The sequence below is a fragment of the Chiloscyllium plagiosum genome, unplaced genomic scaffold (genome assembly GCF_037043375.1).
Source record: "Chiloscyllium plagiosum isolate Xiang-an unplaced genomic scaffold, Cpla_swu_hap1 HiC_scaffold_2, whole genome shotgun sequence".
Taxonomy (NCBI): Eukaryota; Metazoa; Chordata; class Chondrichthyes; order Orectolobiformes; family Hemiscylliidae; genus Chiloscyllium; species Chiloscyllium plagiosum.
In genome coordinates, this window is record NW_028270140.1 from 92,527,522 (window position 1) to 92,547,847 (window position 20,326).

Genomic DNA, 20,326 nt, shown 5'->3' on the forward strand with positions numbered 1-20,326 from the left:
AAGCATGAGAATTCCTAGAAGCATGGCATTCCAACCTGAACTCTGTCAGCAAACACGTCAAGTTAGACCCCATCAACCACACCCTGAGAAAAAGAACAGGAAGTGACTTCACCACAGGAAATGACATCACCAACGCAAAGAAACCCAAACATATAAATAGAAAGCAGGAATCATCAGCAGTGCTTCGCCTGAGGCCCACTGAAGGTGTTACCTAGTAGAGTGATGAAACATCTGGAAATATAACCTTCCAGCTCAGCGAGCAAACCTACATCCAGAACCTCAACCTGAGCTACAAATCTTCTCAAAACTCGCTAGGATATAAAGTACTCATTTACCACCTCATGCACACTCCCTGTTCCACACGTAACCCCTTCTTTAGCTCCTAGTTAACCCCAAACCTCTTGCGACTCTTTTGCTATTTGTCTGTTGATAGAATTCTTTTTATGTTGGTTACCAGCCTCTTTTCACACTCCCTCTTTGCTTCTCATTCTGTTTCTTTAAGACGGTGGATGTGATTCAAGGTGAAATAGTGTCGAACTACTAGCCCCAAAGAAGATTCAGTATGTTGATTTAGTGTTGATACAAAACTAAAAACGCAACAGTTGTAATGTAAATGCACTCCTAGCTACCACCACAAAATAGCCTTCAAAGGACCTTGTAAGTTTATTTCTTTAAAATCATAAGATTGTCCATTCAAGATACAAAATAGCTGAATCTATCCGTTGCAGTTAAGTGTTATCATTTACAGTCAAATCATCAAACAACAAATGATCAACAATAACACTTTGAATGCATAGCAACAGAATTATGGTTTCGTGTGGCAATATTAGACAGACTCATTTTCTTTCTGCCTGGCAGTCATTGCAAGGGGTGAAGTACTTTGAATCAATTTGCAATAGTAAGAGGCAATGTACATTAACACTAAATCTTGTATTAAAAGACAAACACATACAAGACAGAATTTCATTTTATTTGATAGAACACTTTCCTACGAAAAGTTCAAAAAGTTGAATAATAATATTTGCCTTATCACAAAAATGTATAACATGAAATAACTGAAATGTAAATTTTAAACTGACAAGATTTTTAAGACGTAGCAATGTAAATCAGCAAAGGATGTATTAAAATTACACTGTCCTCTCTATGACTACACAACCTTTTTGAATAAAATATGTTCATTGTCACAAGTTGATCATGTACCTTTTGAAAACTCAAATTTTGATTGCTATTCATAGCAGAAAATACTCCTACTAGACTGTGTATTATAAAACAAACGTAACAATCACTGTTGATTTTAATGAAACAATTTAGGGATTCCAAACTACACAGCATTTCAGTTAGGTGAACCTATTCATCCAACCAGACTTGATCAATTAAAAAAATGGCAAATAAACTACTTTCCAGAACTATATATAATAAATCATTCATTCTAAATTAAAAATATTTGATTTAATTTATAAGTGCTCAACACAATTTGGTATAATTTATAAGTACTCAACACAATATTAATGTGCTTAAACAGCACTTCAATCTAAATTTAATTTTTAATTTGCACCCTCAGGTCAGAGCTTTTGGTGTATTTAGTATAAAAAATAACTAAATTTATTCATTGAAAGAAATTACTTTAAATCAATTTAGTCCTTTCACTAGCATGCACTGAAATCCTCATAGCCATATGAGACTTTGAAGTTTGCTGTTTATTTACAATATTGTTTTATTGAATTAAATATGGATATTTAATAATTCAACTGTATTTTAACAGTTTAAAATAACTGAGAGCTGAAATTTTCTTGACAAATTTTTTTTAAATGCAGTATTATCCTAAATCTATAGAACGCGGCTGTATTAAAAATTGTTTAAAGTTATGTTGAGATCTGTTTTCACTGAGTTCAAAATTTAGTTTAACCAATATACAATGTGACTGCTAGGCTGATTGTTCATAAACCACTGCTTAGTAGATTGTGTTAATCAAAATTATGAAACAATATTTTGAAAATTATCATTGACTATTTTTACAAGGTGATATCAATATCTATTATAAAAGAAAAAATGCTATGACTGTGAGTGATAAATTTCATTCACAATTCTAAAATTATATAGAACTCACAAATCAAAACAATGCATCAAAAAACACAACAGAGTAAATGAAATACACATGCAAAAGGAAGGCAAAGAAAAATAACATTCAGAATATTCAATTTCACATGAATAACACAAAGATTAAGCCACATTAAAATGATCAATTTTCTTTCTTTTTCCACACTACTTCTTCAAGCAAAATGGTCAATTACATCAACTTGGTTAGAGACAAAAAACTGCAGATGCTGGAATCCAAAGTAGACATGCATGAGGCTGGAAAAATACAGCAAACCAGGCAGCATCAGAAGTCAATGTTTCTGGTGTAACTCTTCTTCATTAATGGGAATGGGTGTGGTGGGAGCTACAGATAAAAGGGGAAGCGGGGGCAAGGTGGTGAAGTGGGGATAAGTGAAGACAGATAGAGGGTACAACCTGGTTGGTCAATGGGAAGAATGAATCTGATTGGTGGCGGGGAGCACTGGCAGGGAGGGGAAGGGGCTGATAAGGGAGTCAGGGGATGGGGAAGGAGGTTAGTTGAATTCTAAAAGGTGCTGTGGGCCAGGGAACTGGAATTGTTCAAGATATGAAGGGCGTGGTTGGTGTCACTGATGTAGGTGGGAAGTGCCTGAACTAAGGGGGACAGGATGGAGTCGAGCTTTAAAACACACTGTGGGGGGGGGAACTGGAATTTTTTATTACACAACATTATACAAACTAGCCATCTTTTATTATTATTTTGGTGGAGAACATAATTACTAGCTCTAACATTAGCAAGTGTTGGTACAGGTAGTTTCAGCGAGATACAAATGCAAATGTACAACTGCTCCATTTGGAGGAGAAAAGACCATGTACAATCATTGCTTGGCGATGTTAGAGGATCGTTAGATAAGTAACATGAATATAAAAAATTCTTATGGTATTGCATTAGGCAAGATCATGCAAGTAATAAAACTCAAAAGGGCCACTCAGTACAATTTCATGCAAAATTTTCTAATACATGCACTTGCTTTGGCTTTACTGAGAATATGATGAATCAATAGCACTTTCTCTTTTCAACCTTATTATTTCACATTAATACATTCAAATGGTCACTGGAAATGGAAAGTAAAAGATGAGAAGATATATCATATAGATAATGATTCATAGTCGAGGGTGTGTTGCTGGGAGAGCACAGCAGGTCAGGTAGCATCCGAGGAGCAGGAGAATCGATTTTGCGGGCATAAGCCCTTCATCAGATAATGATTCATAGCTTATTTAAAATGATTTGTATATGCACTCAGCCAAATTAGATAATGTGATTTCTTTTTTAGTATTTTGATTACTGAGATACAAGTTAAATATTCAAGTTTATTGGTAATGCAGAGATGATACATCCCTAGCATTATCGGATCGTAATGGGGATGACTGGATAAACTAGAATTCTTCTGTCTTCAAAATGGACTGAAAAGATAACTTGTAGAAGAATGTGAAGTATAAAATAACAGAGGAAGGATTTTAAGGTCAAATCGGTAAAACAAAAATTTAGACTGATTTCAGCAACAAAAGCAGTAAATGGATTTGTAGTTAGGTTGGTTGAACCAGGAGAGGAGATAGTTAAATGCTCATGATAAAAGGGCTTCAAAAGATTTATAGGAAGCTGATGTAACAAGAGTTGAATGACCTTCCACATCTGTACGTACTTTCAACTTTTCTTCTGATGAAACCCAAATTTTAAGGTACAAAACATCCCACTTGGAGACTGGTTTATAAAATATTGGAAAAGAGAACAGTACAACAGATATAATCTGTAATATCGTTGTAAGGCACAGATCTCAAGTGACAACTTTTGTACAGATCATCTTTTCGGATAATGTGGCCCGCAGAAAATATGTCTTGTACTAACAAACAAATATTCTCGTTGGTTGTTCATGTACAGGTTGTAGTTGGTTTATCATTACAAATGACTGCTGAAGCATTGCACTTACCCCATCCAAATATAAAAGACAGAATTCCGAACAGATCAAAAAAGTCTGAGTCTCATATTCAAAAACATTCCAGTGTAAATTCCAAACTTTCTTATCATTTCAGGCATTAACTTGGCTTTTATTCATGATCTCATAAATCCAGAATTTCAGATTTTGTGCTTATGAGCTTTCACTTTCTGAACAAATCCAACATCTCACATGTGAGAATGTCCTTTAGACATTGCCTAACTTAAAATACATTAAATTATGGCTTTTTTGGAAGATAAATTATACCTGGAATTACATTATAAGCAGTTTGTTCCCATTTCATTTTTATTGTTGCCTGAAATATTTTTACGCTTTTAGAACTTTACAAATTTTTCACAAAATTAAATGAAAATAGTTTTCCACCTTCGGCATAAAAATTTCTTTTCATGTTCTTGCAGTTATTGTAATTCAACAACATGTACAATAAGATCTTCAAACAGCTCATTAGACAATCTCAGTAGGTTACAGGGTCATCTTAACTTAATTCTGAATGTACTTATCTCCATTGGATTCAGTTCTATATCTCTGGTAGTATTGTCATTTTGTGTTTTGTGCATTAAAGTCAAGGTTGATGGTATTAGGTGTTGAATTCTTAAGTCTCTGAAGAGACTGTGCACACGAATCTGCAAAAGAAAAATTAAATTCAATAAATTGAATAGAACCCAAGATAAACATTATTACAGATTTTCATCAAAATTGCCGCAGGAACAAGGATGTGACATGCAACACAAATATTTTCAATTGGTGCATTTCTATTTCTTCAATCTGTGGAGGAATAATATTTTTAAAATTTCTTAAATAATGGAAATCTGAATAATAACATTTAACCTTTCTAATATAGAAACGTAACTGTTTTAACATTACCTTGCCTTGAGTAGTAGAACAAAATAGCCCAGTATTTTTATTTAAAAATCGACAATCAAAACCCTTTCTGTGGATGATCAAGGCCGCTTCATCTGATGGAATCCCATCAACCTGCAATGATACATCATCTTTTTAATGGATCCCATTTATATTTACATTTTTTTTGTGTGACAGTGATTAGAATATTTTATATATTGTAAAAATGCTACGTAAATAGATCACAACGTTTCACTTTTTCTGTATTTACAGTATTCCTGATTTATTTATGTATGTTAATTGAACTTTTACATACAAATAGTTTACTTTCTAAACTTGGGGAATAAAGATTGAGATCATAGAGATATTACTGATTAAACATATTTCATCATCAAAGAGCAGTGGTTTATTTTGAATACATATATTCAGGAAAAATCACTCCTCCACATACTTGAAAAATCAATTTAGCTTATGAATTCCAATCTTAGAAATTCAGAGCAGAAAATTATGGAGACTGATGGATAGCTCTCCCAGAAGAATTTGGTGATAAGACACTCTGCACCACAGCCACCAAACGGCACAGGCAGACTAAATTAGTAGAGTGCAGTCAGTGCCAGAACTTCATGTTGAGCTCAAGTGAACTAAATTAAGGACCATAATGGACACCAGATTGAAACCTGGATCCAGATAAATCATGGGGCTTTGGGTGGGGAGGATTTGCTCACTTAATGATAGATATGAGGGAAGTTAGTTTTAAAGTACATAAGTAAAGAAATGGAGTTACTATCTACTCTAGTGGACGCTGAGGGATATGCTCCGATGGTGCTCTTCGCAAATACAACTGCCCTTCCTATCTGCCATGGAAAGCAGAAATGAGCTGCCTACTCCAGCCTGTCTGTCCATGGCCGCTGTATTAAGGCATGACCATGGTAATATTGGAGTTAATTGAGCTTTAACAACATCTATAACTTTATCCTGGTAAATTAAACTTCAGGAATCAGCCTATTTTTCACTAAACAAACTCTTTAATGCCAATTGTATAAGTAAATGTTAGTGAAAATATATCCAAACAATGCAATTCATCTTATTTTAAACACGATTCTGGGTTCACAATCTTAAACTGAAATAGACAGATGCAACAATCAAATTTCCATTTTTCAATAGTAGTCTTTAGATATCACACCATAACCTTTCAGGCATCCACAAATTCACACAAACTAAAGTTTCAGCATACTTTCTGATATACCTTCCAGATAGAATACAAGCTTGAGAGGGATTTCCCAAGTACAGAAATAATAAAAGTAGTATGTCACGCTGACTGAGAGAATGGGTACCTGGCCCATGGCCAAAGAGTAGTCAAGCAGTCACGTGGACGTCAAGTCTCTACACAAAACATAATGGTGATGTTGTTGCACTTTGATACTATTGCTCACACATTATCATGTGTCAGGTCTTGATTACAGTGATTAAAACAACCATTATCACTTAAGAGACATCATGTTGAATAATTTCATAACTCGAGAAGTAAGATTTAATGGGTTGATTAACTAATACCTGGACGGTAAAATTTAGAAATCTAGTTAAGGGCCTACATATGCTCCTATTTCTTATAGTTTTTTTTTACCCAATAAAAATTCAATAATTTTTTTCAAAAAAAGTTATTTATCAATGGCAACTTTTTCTTAAAGCTCAGAGCCCATTTGGTATAACCATTAACTGTGCAAAAGGTTATCTCCTGTTGGGCCTGGTCTGCAGTTTTAAACTTGTTACAGTTCAAGTTCTCATTTCTCATCCGTTCTCATCCTTGAATCACTTCGCCAATACAAAATATTTTTTTCTTCAGAGAGTGAGTAAATTCTTTTAACCAAGAGGTCAATGTCCTGGAATCATATATGCTAAGACCAGGCCAGACCCCCTCAAAACATTTCAAGAAGGAAGCCCAGACCCTAACCTTTCTAGTTGTTACAAGCAGGTGTAAAGTGGATATTCCAAGAGTGGTGCACCTGGTCCAACTACTAAATTTTAAACAAAACAAAACTTATTTATACGCAAACAAAAGAAAACCAAATTTAGAATAACATCACTATTTGAAAACCCAATGGACTCTAAAACACAACTTAAAGAGCTGTTCCAATACTTGCAAAAATCCCATAACCTATCCGTTGGTAAAAAGGTAAGTTCAAACACCAGTTCATAGGACAGAGATTGCAGACAGAGAGAGAGGGGGGATCAAAATGGAACTGTTTCTCTTCCGAGCTGCTGTTTCTTTAGCATCCCACCTGAAGCTAAACCAAACAAAAACCTTGAACCGGGAGAACTGGCTACTCCCCTTTCACTGCACAAGTGTCTTTTAAAAAAATACTTAAAAGCTTTCTCAAGTAGAAATTTCCAGACAGCCTTTACGATCCCTCTGAAAAAAAAACAAGGACAACATAATCTTGTCAAAGCAGCAGCATCGTCACACCTCACCCCTTTTAAAACTGTAACTGGACAGTAAAATTTAGACATCCAGTTAAGGGCCTACAACATCCATATACCTTACATTGACTATAAACATGCACTACTACATTGTTTCAGTCAGTTTTACGCCCGCTACCAAACGCCTCTGTTTCTCATTCAAGTCTCAACAATATGTTGGCAATCATATTTTCTCATCTTGCCACATGCACAATTTTCAAATTGAATAGCTGTAACAAGGAGTTCCATCTAAACAGTCTGGAAGTCTTGTCCTTACATTTCTCCACAAACTTCAATGGGTTATGATCAGTGTATATGATTGTCTCAGATACATTACAGGTAACATAAATGTTGAAATATTGTAACGCCAACACCAAGCTCAAAGTCTCCATCTCAAATGTTGAATATTTCTGCTGATAAATGTTCAAGTTCCTGGAGAAATATCCGATAGGTCTTTCTATTTTCTCATCGTCTTCCTGTAAGAGCACAGGAAATCACTATTCAACAGCCACCTTGAATGGCTTTGTGTAATTAGGTTTGGCTAATACAGGGGCAAAGGTTAACATAGCTTTCAGGCTGCCAAATGCCTCTGACAGTCCGCTCCTGTCCATTGAAACTTCTTGCCTTTCTATAGTAATTCAGTAAGTGGAGCAGCCATACTGCAAACACTTGGTACAAATTTCCAATAAAACCCACTCAATTCCAAGAATCGTTGTACTGCTCTTTTTGTAGATGGTATGGGAAACTCCCTAGTTATCTTTGTTTTTGATTTCCATGGGGCCATTTGACCATGTCCAATAATGTGGCCCAGGAAGGTGACTTGGACTTTGGCAAATTCACTTTTAGCCAGGTTTATCACCAAGCCTGCCTTCTGGAGTCAATGGAACAGTTCTGATAAATGTTGCAAATGCTCCTTCCACATGTGATTAAAAATCACTAGGTCATCAATATGAACTGCACAATTGAGTAATCCAGAAATTACCCTAGTGGCTAGTCTCTGAAAAGTGTCTGGCGCATTTTTTATACTAAATGGTATGACTTTAAATTGATCGTCCATTTGGCGTTATGAAAACAGAAACTGTCTTCCCTCTTTTGGAGGAAGGTACTTGCCAGTTATCCTCTAAGCAATCCAACTTAGAAATACAAGTTGCTTGACCCACCTTCTGAACACAGTCTTCCAAATGTGGATATGCATCAGTCTTTGTAACTGCACTGATTTTGCAATAGTCCACACAAAACGTTTGGGCACCACCTGGTTTTGGCACTATTACTATGGGTGAGCTCCAGTGACTGTAACTCATTTCTATTATGTTGTCTTGGAGTACACATACAATCTCCTTTTGAACCTGTACCAACTTGAAGGTTATGCCGATAAGGATGTTGCTTAATCTGAACAGCATTTCCTATATCTACATCACGCATAATTAGGTTAGTACTTCCCAGCTTATTTCCACATATCTCTCCACGTCTTTGGAATAACTCTTTCAGGTCATTGTGATTTTCCTTTGGAACGTAACTCAATAATTTATCCCAATCATTGTATGATTTAGTTTGAGGAATGTCCAATTCAGATTCCTCTGCACTTAGTTCTTCACTCTGTTGTAACAAATAACAGTCTCCTTATGCTTTCCTTCCCTGTCAAAATACCTTTTCAGCATATTCACATGACATACTCTAAAATTTCTTTCTGCCTGGAGTCCATATCAAATAGTTCACCTCACTCAATCTTCTTCTCACTTGATGGGGTCCATTAAACCTTGCTTTTAAAGGTTTACCTACCACTGGAAGTAACACAAACACCTTATCTCCGACAGCAAAAATTGCAAGTTTTTGATTTCTTGTCTGCTTCCTGTTTCATTGCATGCTGCGATACTTTCAAATACTGTCTAGCCAATTCCCCCATTCTATTTAATCATTTCGTAAAATTTGATACATGGTCCAAATACGTGGTCTCTGAATTCTGACTTATCAATTTCTCCTCAATCAATTTTATAGAACATAGAAGAATACAGCGCAGTACAGGCCCTTTGGCCCTCGATGTTGCGCTGTTCCAAGCCCACCTAACCTACACTAGCCCACTATCCTCCATATGCCTATCCAATGCCAGCTTAAATGCCCATAAAGAGGGAGAGTACACCACTGCTACTGGCAGGGCATTCCATGAACTCACGACTCGCTGAGTAAAGAACCTACCCCTAACATCTGTCCTATACCTACCACCCCTTAATTTAAAGCTATGCCCCCTCGTAATAGCTGACTCCATATGTGGAAAAAGGTTCTCACGGTCAACCCTATCTAAACCCCTAATCATCTTGTACACCTCTATCAAGTCACCCCTAAACCTTCTTTTCTCCAATGAAAACAACCCCAAGTGCCTCAGCCTTTCCTCATACGATCTTCCTACCATACCAGGCAACATCCTGGTAAACCTCCTCTGCACCCGTTCCAGTGCCTCCATATCCTTCCTATAGTATGGCGACCAAAACTGCACACAATACTCCAGATGCGGCCGCACCAGAGTCTTATACAACTGCAACATGACCTCAGGACTCCGAAACTCAATTCCTCTACCAATAAAAGCTAGTACACCATATGCCTTCTTCACCGCACTATTTACCTGGGTGGCAACTTTCAAAGATCTGTGTACATGGACACCAAGATCCCTCTGCTCATCCACACTACCAAGTATCCAACCATTAGCCCAGTACCCCATCTTTTTGTTACTCTTACCAAAGTGAATCACCTCACACTTAGCTACATTGAACTCCATTTGCCCAGTTCTGCAGCTTATCTATATCCCGCTGTAACCTGCCACATCCTTCCTCACTGTCAACAACTCCTCCGACTTTCGTATCATCCGCAAACTTGCTCACCCAACTTTCTAGCCCCTCCTCCAGGTCATTTATAAAAATGACAAACAGCAATGGTCCCAAAACAGATCCTTGCGGAACACCGCTAGTAACGGCACTCCGAGATGAACCTTTACCATCAACTACTATCCTCTGTCTTCTTCCAGCCAGCCAATTCCTAATCCAAAACTCCAACTCACCCTCAATGCCATACCTCTGTATTTTTGGAGTAGCCTACCATGGGGAACCTTATCAAATGCCTTACTAAAATCCATATACACCACATCTACCACTTTCCCCTCGTCCACCTCCTTAGTCACCTTCTCAAAGAATTCAATAAGGTTCGTGAGGCACGACCTGCCCTTCACAAAACCATGCTGACTATCCTTGATCACATTGTTCCTATTCAGATGTTCATAAATCCTATCCCTTACAATTCTCTCTAAGACTTTGCCCACAACAGAAGTGAGACTCACCGGCCTATAGTTACTAGGGTTATCCCTACTCCCCTTCTTGAACAAGGGAACCACATTTGCTAGCCTCCAGTCTTCTGGCACTACTCCTGTAGACAACGAGGACATAAAAATCAAGGCCAATGGCTTTGCACTCTCCTCCCTTGCTTCCCAGAGAATCCTAGGATAAATGCCATCAGGCCCAGGAGACTTATCTATTTTCACCCTTTCCAGAATTTCCAACACCTCTTCCCCACACACCTTAAAGCCATTCATTCTACTTAATTGTGACTCAGTATTCACATCGGCAACAATGTCCTGTTCCTGAGTGAATACTGATGAAAAGTATTCATTCAGTGTCTCCCCAATCTCTTCAGCCTCCACACGCAACTTCCCACTACTATCCTTGACTGGACCTATTCCTACCCTAGTCATTCTTTTATTCCTGACATACCTATAGAAAGCCTTAGGGTTTTCCCTAATCCTACCAACTAAGGACCTTTCATGTCCCCTCCTTGCTGCTCTTAGCTCTCTCTTCAGGTCCTTCCTGGCTACCTTATAACTCTCAATCGCCCCAATTGAACCTTCACACCTCATTTTTACATAGGCCGCCCTCTTCCATTTAACAAGGGATTCCAATTCCTTATTAAACCACGACTCCCTCACGCGACCCTTTCCTCCCTGCCTGACAGGTACATACTTATCAAGGACACTCAATAGTTGCTCCTTGAACAAGCTCCACATATCAATTACACCCTTGCCTTGAAGCCTACTTTTCCAAGCCACGCATCCTAAGTCATGCCTCACCGCATCATAATTTCCCTGCCCCCAGCTATAACTCTTGCCCTGCAGTGCACACTTATCCCTCTCCATCACTAGAGTAAAAGTCACCGAATTGTGGTCACTGTCCCCAAAGTGCTCACCTACCTCTAATTCTAACACCTGGCCTGGTTCGTTACCCAGAACCAAATCCAGTGTGGCCTCACCTCTTGTTGGCCTATCTACATATTGTGTCAGGAAACCCTCCTGCACACATTGGACAAACACCGACCCATCTAACGAACTAGAGCTATAGCTTTCCCAATCAATATCAGGAAAGTTAAAGTCCCCCATAACAACCACCCTATTACTTTCACTCTTCTCTTGAATCATCCTCGCAATCCTTTCTTCTACGTTTCTAGGACTATTAGGAGGCCTGTAAAAAACTCCTAACAGGGTGACCTCACCTTTCCTATTCCTAACCTCAGCCCAAACTACCTCAGATGGCGAGTCTTCATCCATCGTCCTTTCCACCGCTGTAATACTATCTTTGACAAGCAATGCCACACCTCCCCCTCTTTTACCCCCCACCTCTGACCCTACTAAAACATTTAAACCCTGGAACCTGCAACAGCTAATCCTGTCCCTGTTCTACCCATGTCTCTGTAATAGAAGTCCCAGGTATCAACCCACGCTGCAAGTTTACCTACCTTATTTCGTATACTTCTTGCATTGAAGTATACACACTTCAAGCCACTTTCCTGTTTACAGGCACCCTCCTTTGAGATTGATGCCATGTTCCTCACCTCCCTACACTCCAGGTCCTGCACCCTAAAGCTATAGTCTAGGTTCCCATGCCCCTGCAGAGTTAGTTTAACCTCCCCCCCCCCCCCCCAAGAGCACTAGCAAATCTCCCACCAAGGATACTGGTGCCCCTCAGGTTCAGGTGTAGACCATCCTGTTTATAGAGGTCCCACCTTCCCCAGAAAGAACCCCAGTTATCCAAATACCGGAATCCCTCCCTCCTGCACCATCCCTGTAGCCACGCATTTAACTGTTCTCTCTCCCTATTCCTCGACTCTCTATCACGTGGCACGGGTAACAAACCAGAGACAACAACTCTGTTCGTTCTAACTCTGAGCTTCCAACCTAGCTCCCTGAAAGCCTAACATCCTCAGTGGTGTTCTCACTTCATGTCCGAAAACTAATTCAAATGGACTGAATTTGGATGATTCATTTGATGCATCTCTGATGACAAGTAGTACAAGTGGAATTCCTTTATCCCAATCATCTGGAAGTCTTGACTATAAGCCCTTAGCATGGTCTTTAACGTCTTATGCCACCATTCCAGTGCTCCCTGCCATTCTGGATGGTGTGCAGTGGATTGAATTGTTTTATTCACAAGTTGTCAATAACTTCCTTGAATAATTTTGATGTAAAGTTTGACCCTTGATCTGATTGTATATCTGAGGGTAGTCTGTATACAGTGAAAAGCTTGAGTAGATCTTTCACAATCCTTTTAGCTGTGATACTGCATAATGGAATGGCCTCTGGAAATCTAGTGGACACATCCATTATTATTAATAAAAGTACTGATACCCACTTTTTGTTTTAGGTAGGGGTCCTACATAATCAATTAAGACTCTTGTAAAAACTACCTCAAATGCAGGAATAGGTATTAAATGTGCAGGTTTTATTATTGCCTACGGTTTTCCAATTACTTGACATGTATGACATGTCTGGTAAAATTCAACTACATCCTTGTGCAGTCCAGGCCTGCGTTTTTCTTACCTGCTAAATGATCTCCTACTGGTAGTTCATGTGCTACCCGCAACATTACCTTTCTATAACCCACCGGCAACACGACTTGATGAACTTCTGCCCATTTCTCTACTGCCTGAACATATGATGGTCTCCATTTCCTCATTAAGGATCATGTGTAAGATTGTGGCTCTCAGAGATACATTCGGATTCTGTGTATGCTTTTTGATACAATTGCTTCAGGTTTTCATTTTTCTGCTGTAACTGTTAATATTTCTGAGCTAAAGATTTCTACTTTGTCAGTCATTTGCTCCTGTTTCGTCTCAACCATCTGCTAAATCCACTTCAACTTTCTTATCAGTACTCTTTGATCTCTCCTGTTTCAACTGGTGACTTTGTAACCTTATTATCACATTGCCAGGAAAAATTCCAGGACATGCTTCTTGCAATACCTCTGTTGCCTGAGTTTCCACTGGCTTTTCAACAAAAGTAGACTGGCAGAAGAACGCAGCAAACCAGGCAGCATCAGGTGGTATAGAAGTCAACGTTTCAGGTGTAACCCATCTTCAGGACTGGGGTGGTTCTAGGGGGAGCTGCAGATAAAGGGGATGGCAGAGGAAGGGTGGTGAACTGGGGCTAGATGAAGAGGCAGAAGGTTGGTCAATGGGGAGGAATTTAATCCTGTATGTCGCTGGGAGGAATGGAAGGGAAGGGGAGAGGGGTTGGGAAGGGAATCAGGGTTGGGAAAGTAGGTTATTTGAAATTGGAGAACTCAATGTTGAGTCCTCCGGGCTGTATGCTGCAGGTGGAATATGAGGTTTTGTTCCTCCAATTTGCGGTTAGGAGGCTAACGAAGTTCATGTCAGAAAGGGATTGGGAAGGGTAATTAAAATTGGCGGTGATTGGCAGGTCCAGTCGGCCCCTGTGGGCTGGTTGAAATGCTTGGTGAACCGTTTCCAAAGTTTACAATTGGTTTCCCCGATGTAGAAAAGACCACATCAAGAGCTCCTGATGCAGTAAACTAGGTTGGAAGAGAGGCAGATGAACCTCTGTCCCACCTGGAAGGACTGTTTGGGGCCCTGGATGGAGGTGAGGGGGGTGATGTACCGGCAGGTTTTGCATCTTTTCTGGTTGCAGTGGAAGGTACCTGGGGGTTCAGGGGGGTTGGTGGGGAGAGTGGAGCAAACCAAGGACTGTCAAAGGGACCGGTCCTTCCAGAAGACAGAGACAGGTGGGGAGGGGAAGATGGTGGTGGGGTCTATTTGGAGTTGGGGAAGTGTTTAAGGAAGATGTGCTGAATGCGCTTTTTGGGGGTGGGGGGGTGGGGAGGGAGGCAGTGTGGAGAAGGTGGTTTCAACTACAGTAATCAGCACTGTGAACCACTCAAATTGTTAGCAAGGACAAATTGTATTCTTGGAGCTGACTGTTTATCCAGTACTCCTACCATGATTTCTCCACTCTTCACTGGACACTCTAGTCTCATTCTACGCAATTGAGCACACCTTGTCTCACTGTGAATTCTGGTTATGAAACTTTTTCTGGCAACACTCTTTCTGAGGTACATATCTCTTCATCTTTCAACAAAGAATGCCAGGATCCTGTCATAGAGTCACAGAGGTGTACAGCACGGGAACACAGCCCCTTTGGTCCATGCCAACCAGACATTCCAACCTAATCTGGGTCCACTTGCCAACACTCGGCCCACATACCTCCAAATCCTTTTTTTTCCATCTAAATCATGCTGTTCTTCGGTTCTAAAAATTCCTATTCATATACCCAATCCAGATGCCTTTTAAATGTTCCAATTGTACCAGCCTCCGCTACTTCCTCTGGCAGTTCATTCCATACACATACCACCCTCTGCATGAAAAAGTTGCCCCTTAGGTCTCTTTTATATCTTTCCCCTCTCACCCTAAACCTATGCCCTCTAGTTCTGGACTCCCTTATCCAGGGAAAAGACTTGGTCTATTTATCCTATCCATGCCCCTCAGCCTCTGACGCTCGAGGGAAAACAGCCCCAGCTATTCAACTTCTCCCTATAGCTCAAATCCTCCAAACCTGGCAACATCCTTGTAAATCTTTTCTGAACCCTTTCAAGTTTCACAACATCTTTCCGATAGGAAAGAGACCAGAATTGCACACAATATTCCAACTGTGGCCTAACCAATGTCCTGTACAGCCGCAATATGACCTCCCAACCCCTACACTCAATACTCTGACCAATAAAGGAAAACATACCAAACACCTTCTTCACTATCCTATCTACCTGTGACTCTACTTCCAAGGAGCTATGAACCTGCACTCCAAGGACTCTTTGTTCAGCAACACTCCCAGGACCTTACCATTAAGTGTATAAGACCTGCTAAGATTTGCTTTCTCAAAATGCAACACCTCGCATTTATCTAAATGAAACTCCATCTGCCACTCCTCAGCCCATTGGCTCATCTGATCATGATCCCGTTGTAATCTGAGATGACCTTCTTCACTGTCCACTACACTTCTAATTTTAGTGTCATCTGCAAACCTACCACTATACCTCCTATGTGCATATCCAAATAATTTATATAATGATAAATAGTGGACCCAGCACCGATCCTTGTAGCACTCCACTGGTCACAGGCCTCCAGTCTAAAAAGCAACCCTCCACCATCACCCTCTACCTTTGAGCCAGTTCTGTATCCAAATGGCTAGTTCGCCCTGTATTCCATGAGATCTAACCTTGTCGAATGCCTAAATGAAGTCTATATTGATCACATCTACCGCTCTGCCCTCATCAATCCTCTTTGTTACTTCTTCAAAAAACTCAATCAAGTTTGTGAGTCATGATTTCCCATGCATAAAGCCAAGGTGACTATCCCTAATCAATCCTTGCATTTCCAAATACGAGTAAATCCTATCCCTCAGGATTCCCTCCACAACTTGCCCACCACTGACGTCAGGCCCTCCGGTCTACAGTTCTCTGGCTTGTTCTTACCACCTTTCTTAAATAGTGGTATCACGTTAGCCAACTCCAGTCTTCTGGCACCTCACCTGTGACTACTGGCGATACAAATATCTCAGCGAGGGGTCCAGCAATCACTTCCCTCACTTCCCAGAGTTCGAGGGTACACCTGATCAGGTCCTGGGTAATTATCCACCTTTATGCATTTTAAGAAATCCAGCACCTGTAATATGGGCATTTCTCAAGATGCCACCATCTATTCCCCCACCTTCCATATCTTCCATGTCCTTCTCCACAGTAAATATTGATACAAAATACTCTTATTGTATCTCCCCCATCTCCTGTAGCTCCACACAAAGGTTGCCTTGCTGATGTTTGAGGGACTCTGTTCTCTCCATAATTACCCTTTGTCCTTAATGTATTTGTAAAACCCTTTGGATTCTCCTTAACCCTTTTTGCCAAAGCTATCTCATGTCATCATTTTGCCTTTCTGATTTCCTTTTAAAGTACACTGCCTACTGCCTTTATACTCTTCTAAGGAAATCCTCAATTTCTCCAGAAATCCAGCATTCCCTACACCTACCAGCTTTTCTTTTCACCCTAACAGAAATATACTGTCTCTGGACTCTCACTGACTCATTTCTGAATGCTTCCCATTTCCAGCTGTCCCTTTACCTGTGAACGTCTGACCCCAGTCAGCTTTTGAAAGTTCTTGCCTAATATCATCAAAGTTAGTCTTCCTCAAATTTCGAATTTCAACTTTTAGATCTGGTCTATCCTTTCCCATCACTATTTGAAAACTAATAAAATTATGATTGCTAGCCCCAAATTTCTCCCCCACTGATACCTCAGTCACCTGCCCTGCCTTATTTCCTAGGAGTAGGTCAGGTTTTACACCTTCTCTAGTAGGTACATCCACATACTGAATCAGAAAATTATCTTGTACGCAGTTAACAAATTCCTCTCCATCTAAACCCTTAACACTGTGGAAGCCCCAGTGTATGGTTGGAAGGTTAAAATCCCCTACCATAACCACCCTATTATTCTTACAGATAACTGAAATTTCCTTATAAATCTGTTTCTCAATTTCTCTCTAGCTATTAGGGGGTCTATAACACAATCCCAATAAGGTGATCATCCCTTTCTTATTTCTCAGTTCCATCCAAATAACTTCCCTGGATGTAGATCCAGAAATATCCTCCCTCAGTACAGCTGTAACGGTATCCCCTATCAAAAACACCACTCCCCCTCCTCACTTGCCTCCCTTTCTATCCTTCCTGGAACATTAAGCTGTCAGTCCTGCTCATCCCTGAGCCATGTTTCTGTAATTGCTATGATATCCCAGCCCCATGTTCCTAACCATGTCCTGAGTTCATGTGCCTTCCCTGTTAGGACTCCTGCATTGAAATAAATGCAGTTTAATTTATCAGTCCTACCTTGTTCTCTACTTTGTCCCTACCTACCTGACAGTTTGACTTGCTTCTTTTCTCAAGTGTACCAGTCTCAGATTGATCTCTTTTCTCACTATCTCTGTGGGTCCCAAACCCCACCGCTCCCACCACCACTACTTTACTTGTTTAAATTCTCCCAAGCAGCTCTAGTAAATCACCCTGGCAGCATATTAGTCCCCTTCCAATTCAGGTGCAATCTGTCCTTCTTGTACAGGTCACTTCTACCCCAGAAGAGATTCCAATGATCCAAAAATGTGAATCCTTCTCACATACACCAGCTCCTCAGCCACGCATTCATCCGCTCTATCCTCCTATTCCTACCCTCACTATCTCATAGCAGCAGGAGTAATCCAGATATTAGTACCCTTGAGGACCTCCTTTTTAAATTCCTGCCGAACTTTCTATATTCTCCCTTCAGAATCTCATCCCTTTCCCTTCCTATGTTGTTGGTTCCAATGTGTACAATGATCTCCTGCTCGCCATTCTCCCCTCTGAGAACATTCTGCACCTCTCTGAATATCCTTGGTCCTGGCACCAGGGAGGCCACATACCATTCTGATATTTCACTGTCAGCCACAGAAACCTCTGTCTGTGCCTCTGACTAGAGAGTCCCCTAACACAATCAATGCTTGGAACTCGACGTACTCCTCATTACATTAGAGCCTGTCTTGATATCAGAAAAGTGGCTCTTCATGGCCACATTCCCCTCAGAGTCCATCACCCCCTACATTTCCCAAAACAGCATACTTGTTTGAAATGGGGATAGCCACAGAAGTCTCCTGTGCTACCTGCCTACCCCTCTTATCTTTGCTGGAGTTAACTCATTTATCTGTATCTGCCGCTTTTCTCCCTTCCTATAACTGCCATCCATCACACCACTTTGCTCTTGTAAATTCCTCATTGCCTCTAACTGCTGCTCCAACCGATCCATTCGATCTGATAGGATTCACAAACAATGGCACTTATTGCAGATCTAATCCTTAGTAACACATAATCTCTCCATAAACTCCCACATCTGACAAGAAGATCATATCACTCTACTAAAGGCCATCTTTGCTTCTTCCAATTGACAGACCCAGAAAATAGCACTGTCTTATTCCTCTACAAAACACTACTCCAGAATAACTTAATACTTATGACTTAAGAGACACATCTGAATAAAACATATAATCAAGAAAGAACCCACTCTGCTCACTACTGTAGATTTTCAGCAAGACAATATTAAAAACTATTCATTTATCTGTGTCTATGCTGTGACCTCTTCTAAACAGGTACCTCCAAGGTCAGTTGCAAATTTCGCTGTTTGTTAAGCTTTCCTAGATGCACTCCGATGTCCAGCGATACATAAGTTCAAACAGCAAAGGCAGTAACTGCGCAGATTCTTTCTCTCTCTCTCTCTCCTGCACAGACCATGTGCTGCATATTGTCTGTTCTTCTCCCTTTTAAACTGCTGTTGTTTTGACTTTTTTTCTCCAAAGTTTCAAAACAATGCAACAGCATATTAAATAGTAATTGCTGCTCCTGGAATTTGAGGAAATCTCCTCCAACACCTAAAGTACCTCAAAAATGGAGCAGCCTGTTACAGTCAGAATGTTTTCCCATCCTCCATCTTGGATTACCCAGAAGTCCTGTATGTCTTAATATTGTAACCTCTTTATCTGCTGCTCCTGGTCTATGCGAGTAAACCTTGCCTGCGCAGGTATACGGTCTAAGAAGATCTGGCACTTCCTCCCTAACCAACCTCTGACCAGATTGTACATTCTGGTGCAGCTTTTTAGGCTCCACTGTGCTTTCCGTTACCACTCCAACAAAATTCATTGGCTTATTTTTTTTTCTTACATCTGTTATCCCACTGCTTTTTCTAGGCCACCAACACTATGATTTCACATGGCCTACTTTATTGCATTGAAAACACTGGAGCTTTTTAACTTCTCTTTCTCCTTCAAGGGTTTCCTTTTTACCCTGCAGTAAATTATCCACGTGAGGATTTCTCTTTTCCCCAATTTCTATCCCTCATGGACTGAAATTGATGTTGGAAGTCAAACTTTGATTTATAAACCAATTCAAAATCATCAGCCATTTCAGATGCTAATCTTGCCATTTTAACTCTCTGCTCTTCCACGAGTTCTCACTACCTCAGGAAATGAATTTTTGAACTTCTCCAAAATAATTTCCCAAAGAACATCATAGGTTTACTCTATTTTTAATGCCCTTACCCACCTATCAAAATTACTTAGTTTGATCCTTTCAAAGTCAGTGTAGGTTTTACCAGGGTCTTTCCTGAGATTCTTGAAACGCTGTCTGTAGGCTTCCAGCACAAGCTCATATGCACTTAAAATGGCTTTCTTCATTTCCTCACACTCCCCAGATACTTCCTCTGATAGTGATGCAAATATCTCACTCGCTCTACCTACACGTTTTATCTGGATCAACAAAACCCACTTGGCACAGGCCTCTTCATTTGTTTAGCCAACTTTTCAAATGAGATGGAAAAGGCTTCTACATGTTTCTCATCAAATTTGGGCAATGCTGAAATATATTTAAACAGATCCCCACTAGGCCATTAGCTACCATGGGTTTGCATCCTCACTCTCCTTCTCACCAAGCTTACCTTCTGCCTTCATCTCCATTCTTTTAAGCTGACTTTCCTGGCTGAGTGCCAATTTATGAAGTTCAAACTCCCTCTTTGTCTTCCCTGCCTTTTCTCTCCTTTTCTCTCTCTCTTTTTGTTCTGCTAGGACCTATC

General features: G+C 40.1%; 1 protein-coding gene across 1 annotated transcript in view; it reads right to left on the reverse strand.

The window, feature by feature from the left end:
- Nucleotides 1–949: 949 nt before the first annotated feature.
- man2a1 (mannosidase, alpha, class 2A, member 1) overlaps nt 950–20,326 on the reverse strand; it is a 246,509-nt gene continuing 227,132 nt past the window's right edge. The window contains exons 21-22 of the mRNA XM_043710422.2: nt 4,935–5,045; nt 950–4,693 (exon numbers count right to left, since the gene is read on the reverse strand). Of these exons, the coding sequence (XP_043566357.2) occupies nt 4,541–4,693; nt 4,935–5,045 (264 nt within the window). The 3' untranslated portion in view covers nt 950–4,540. The remainder of the gene's footprint in view (nt 4,694–4,934; nt 5,046–20,326) is intronic.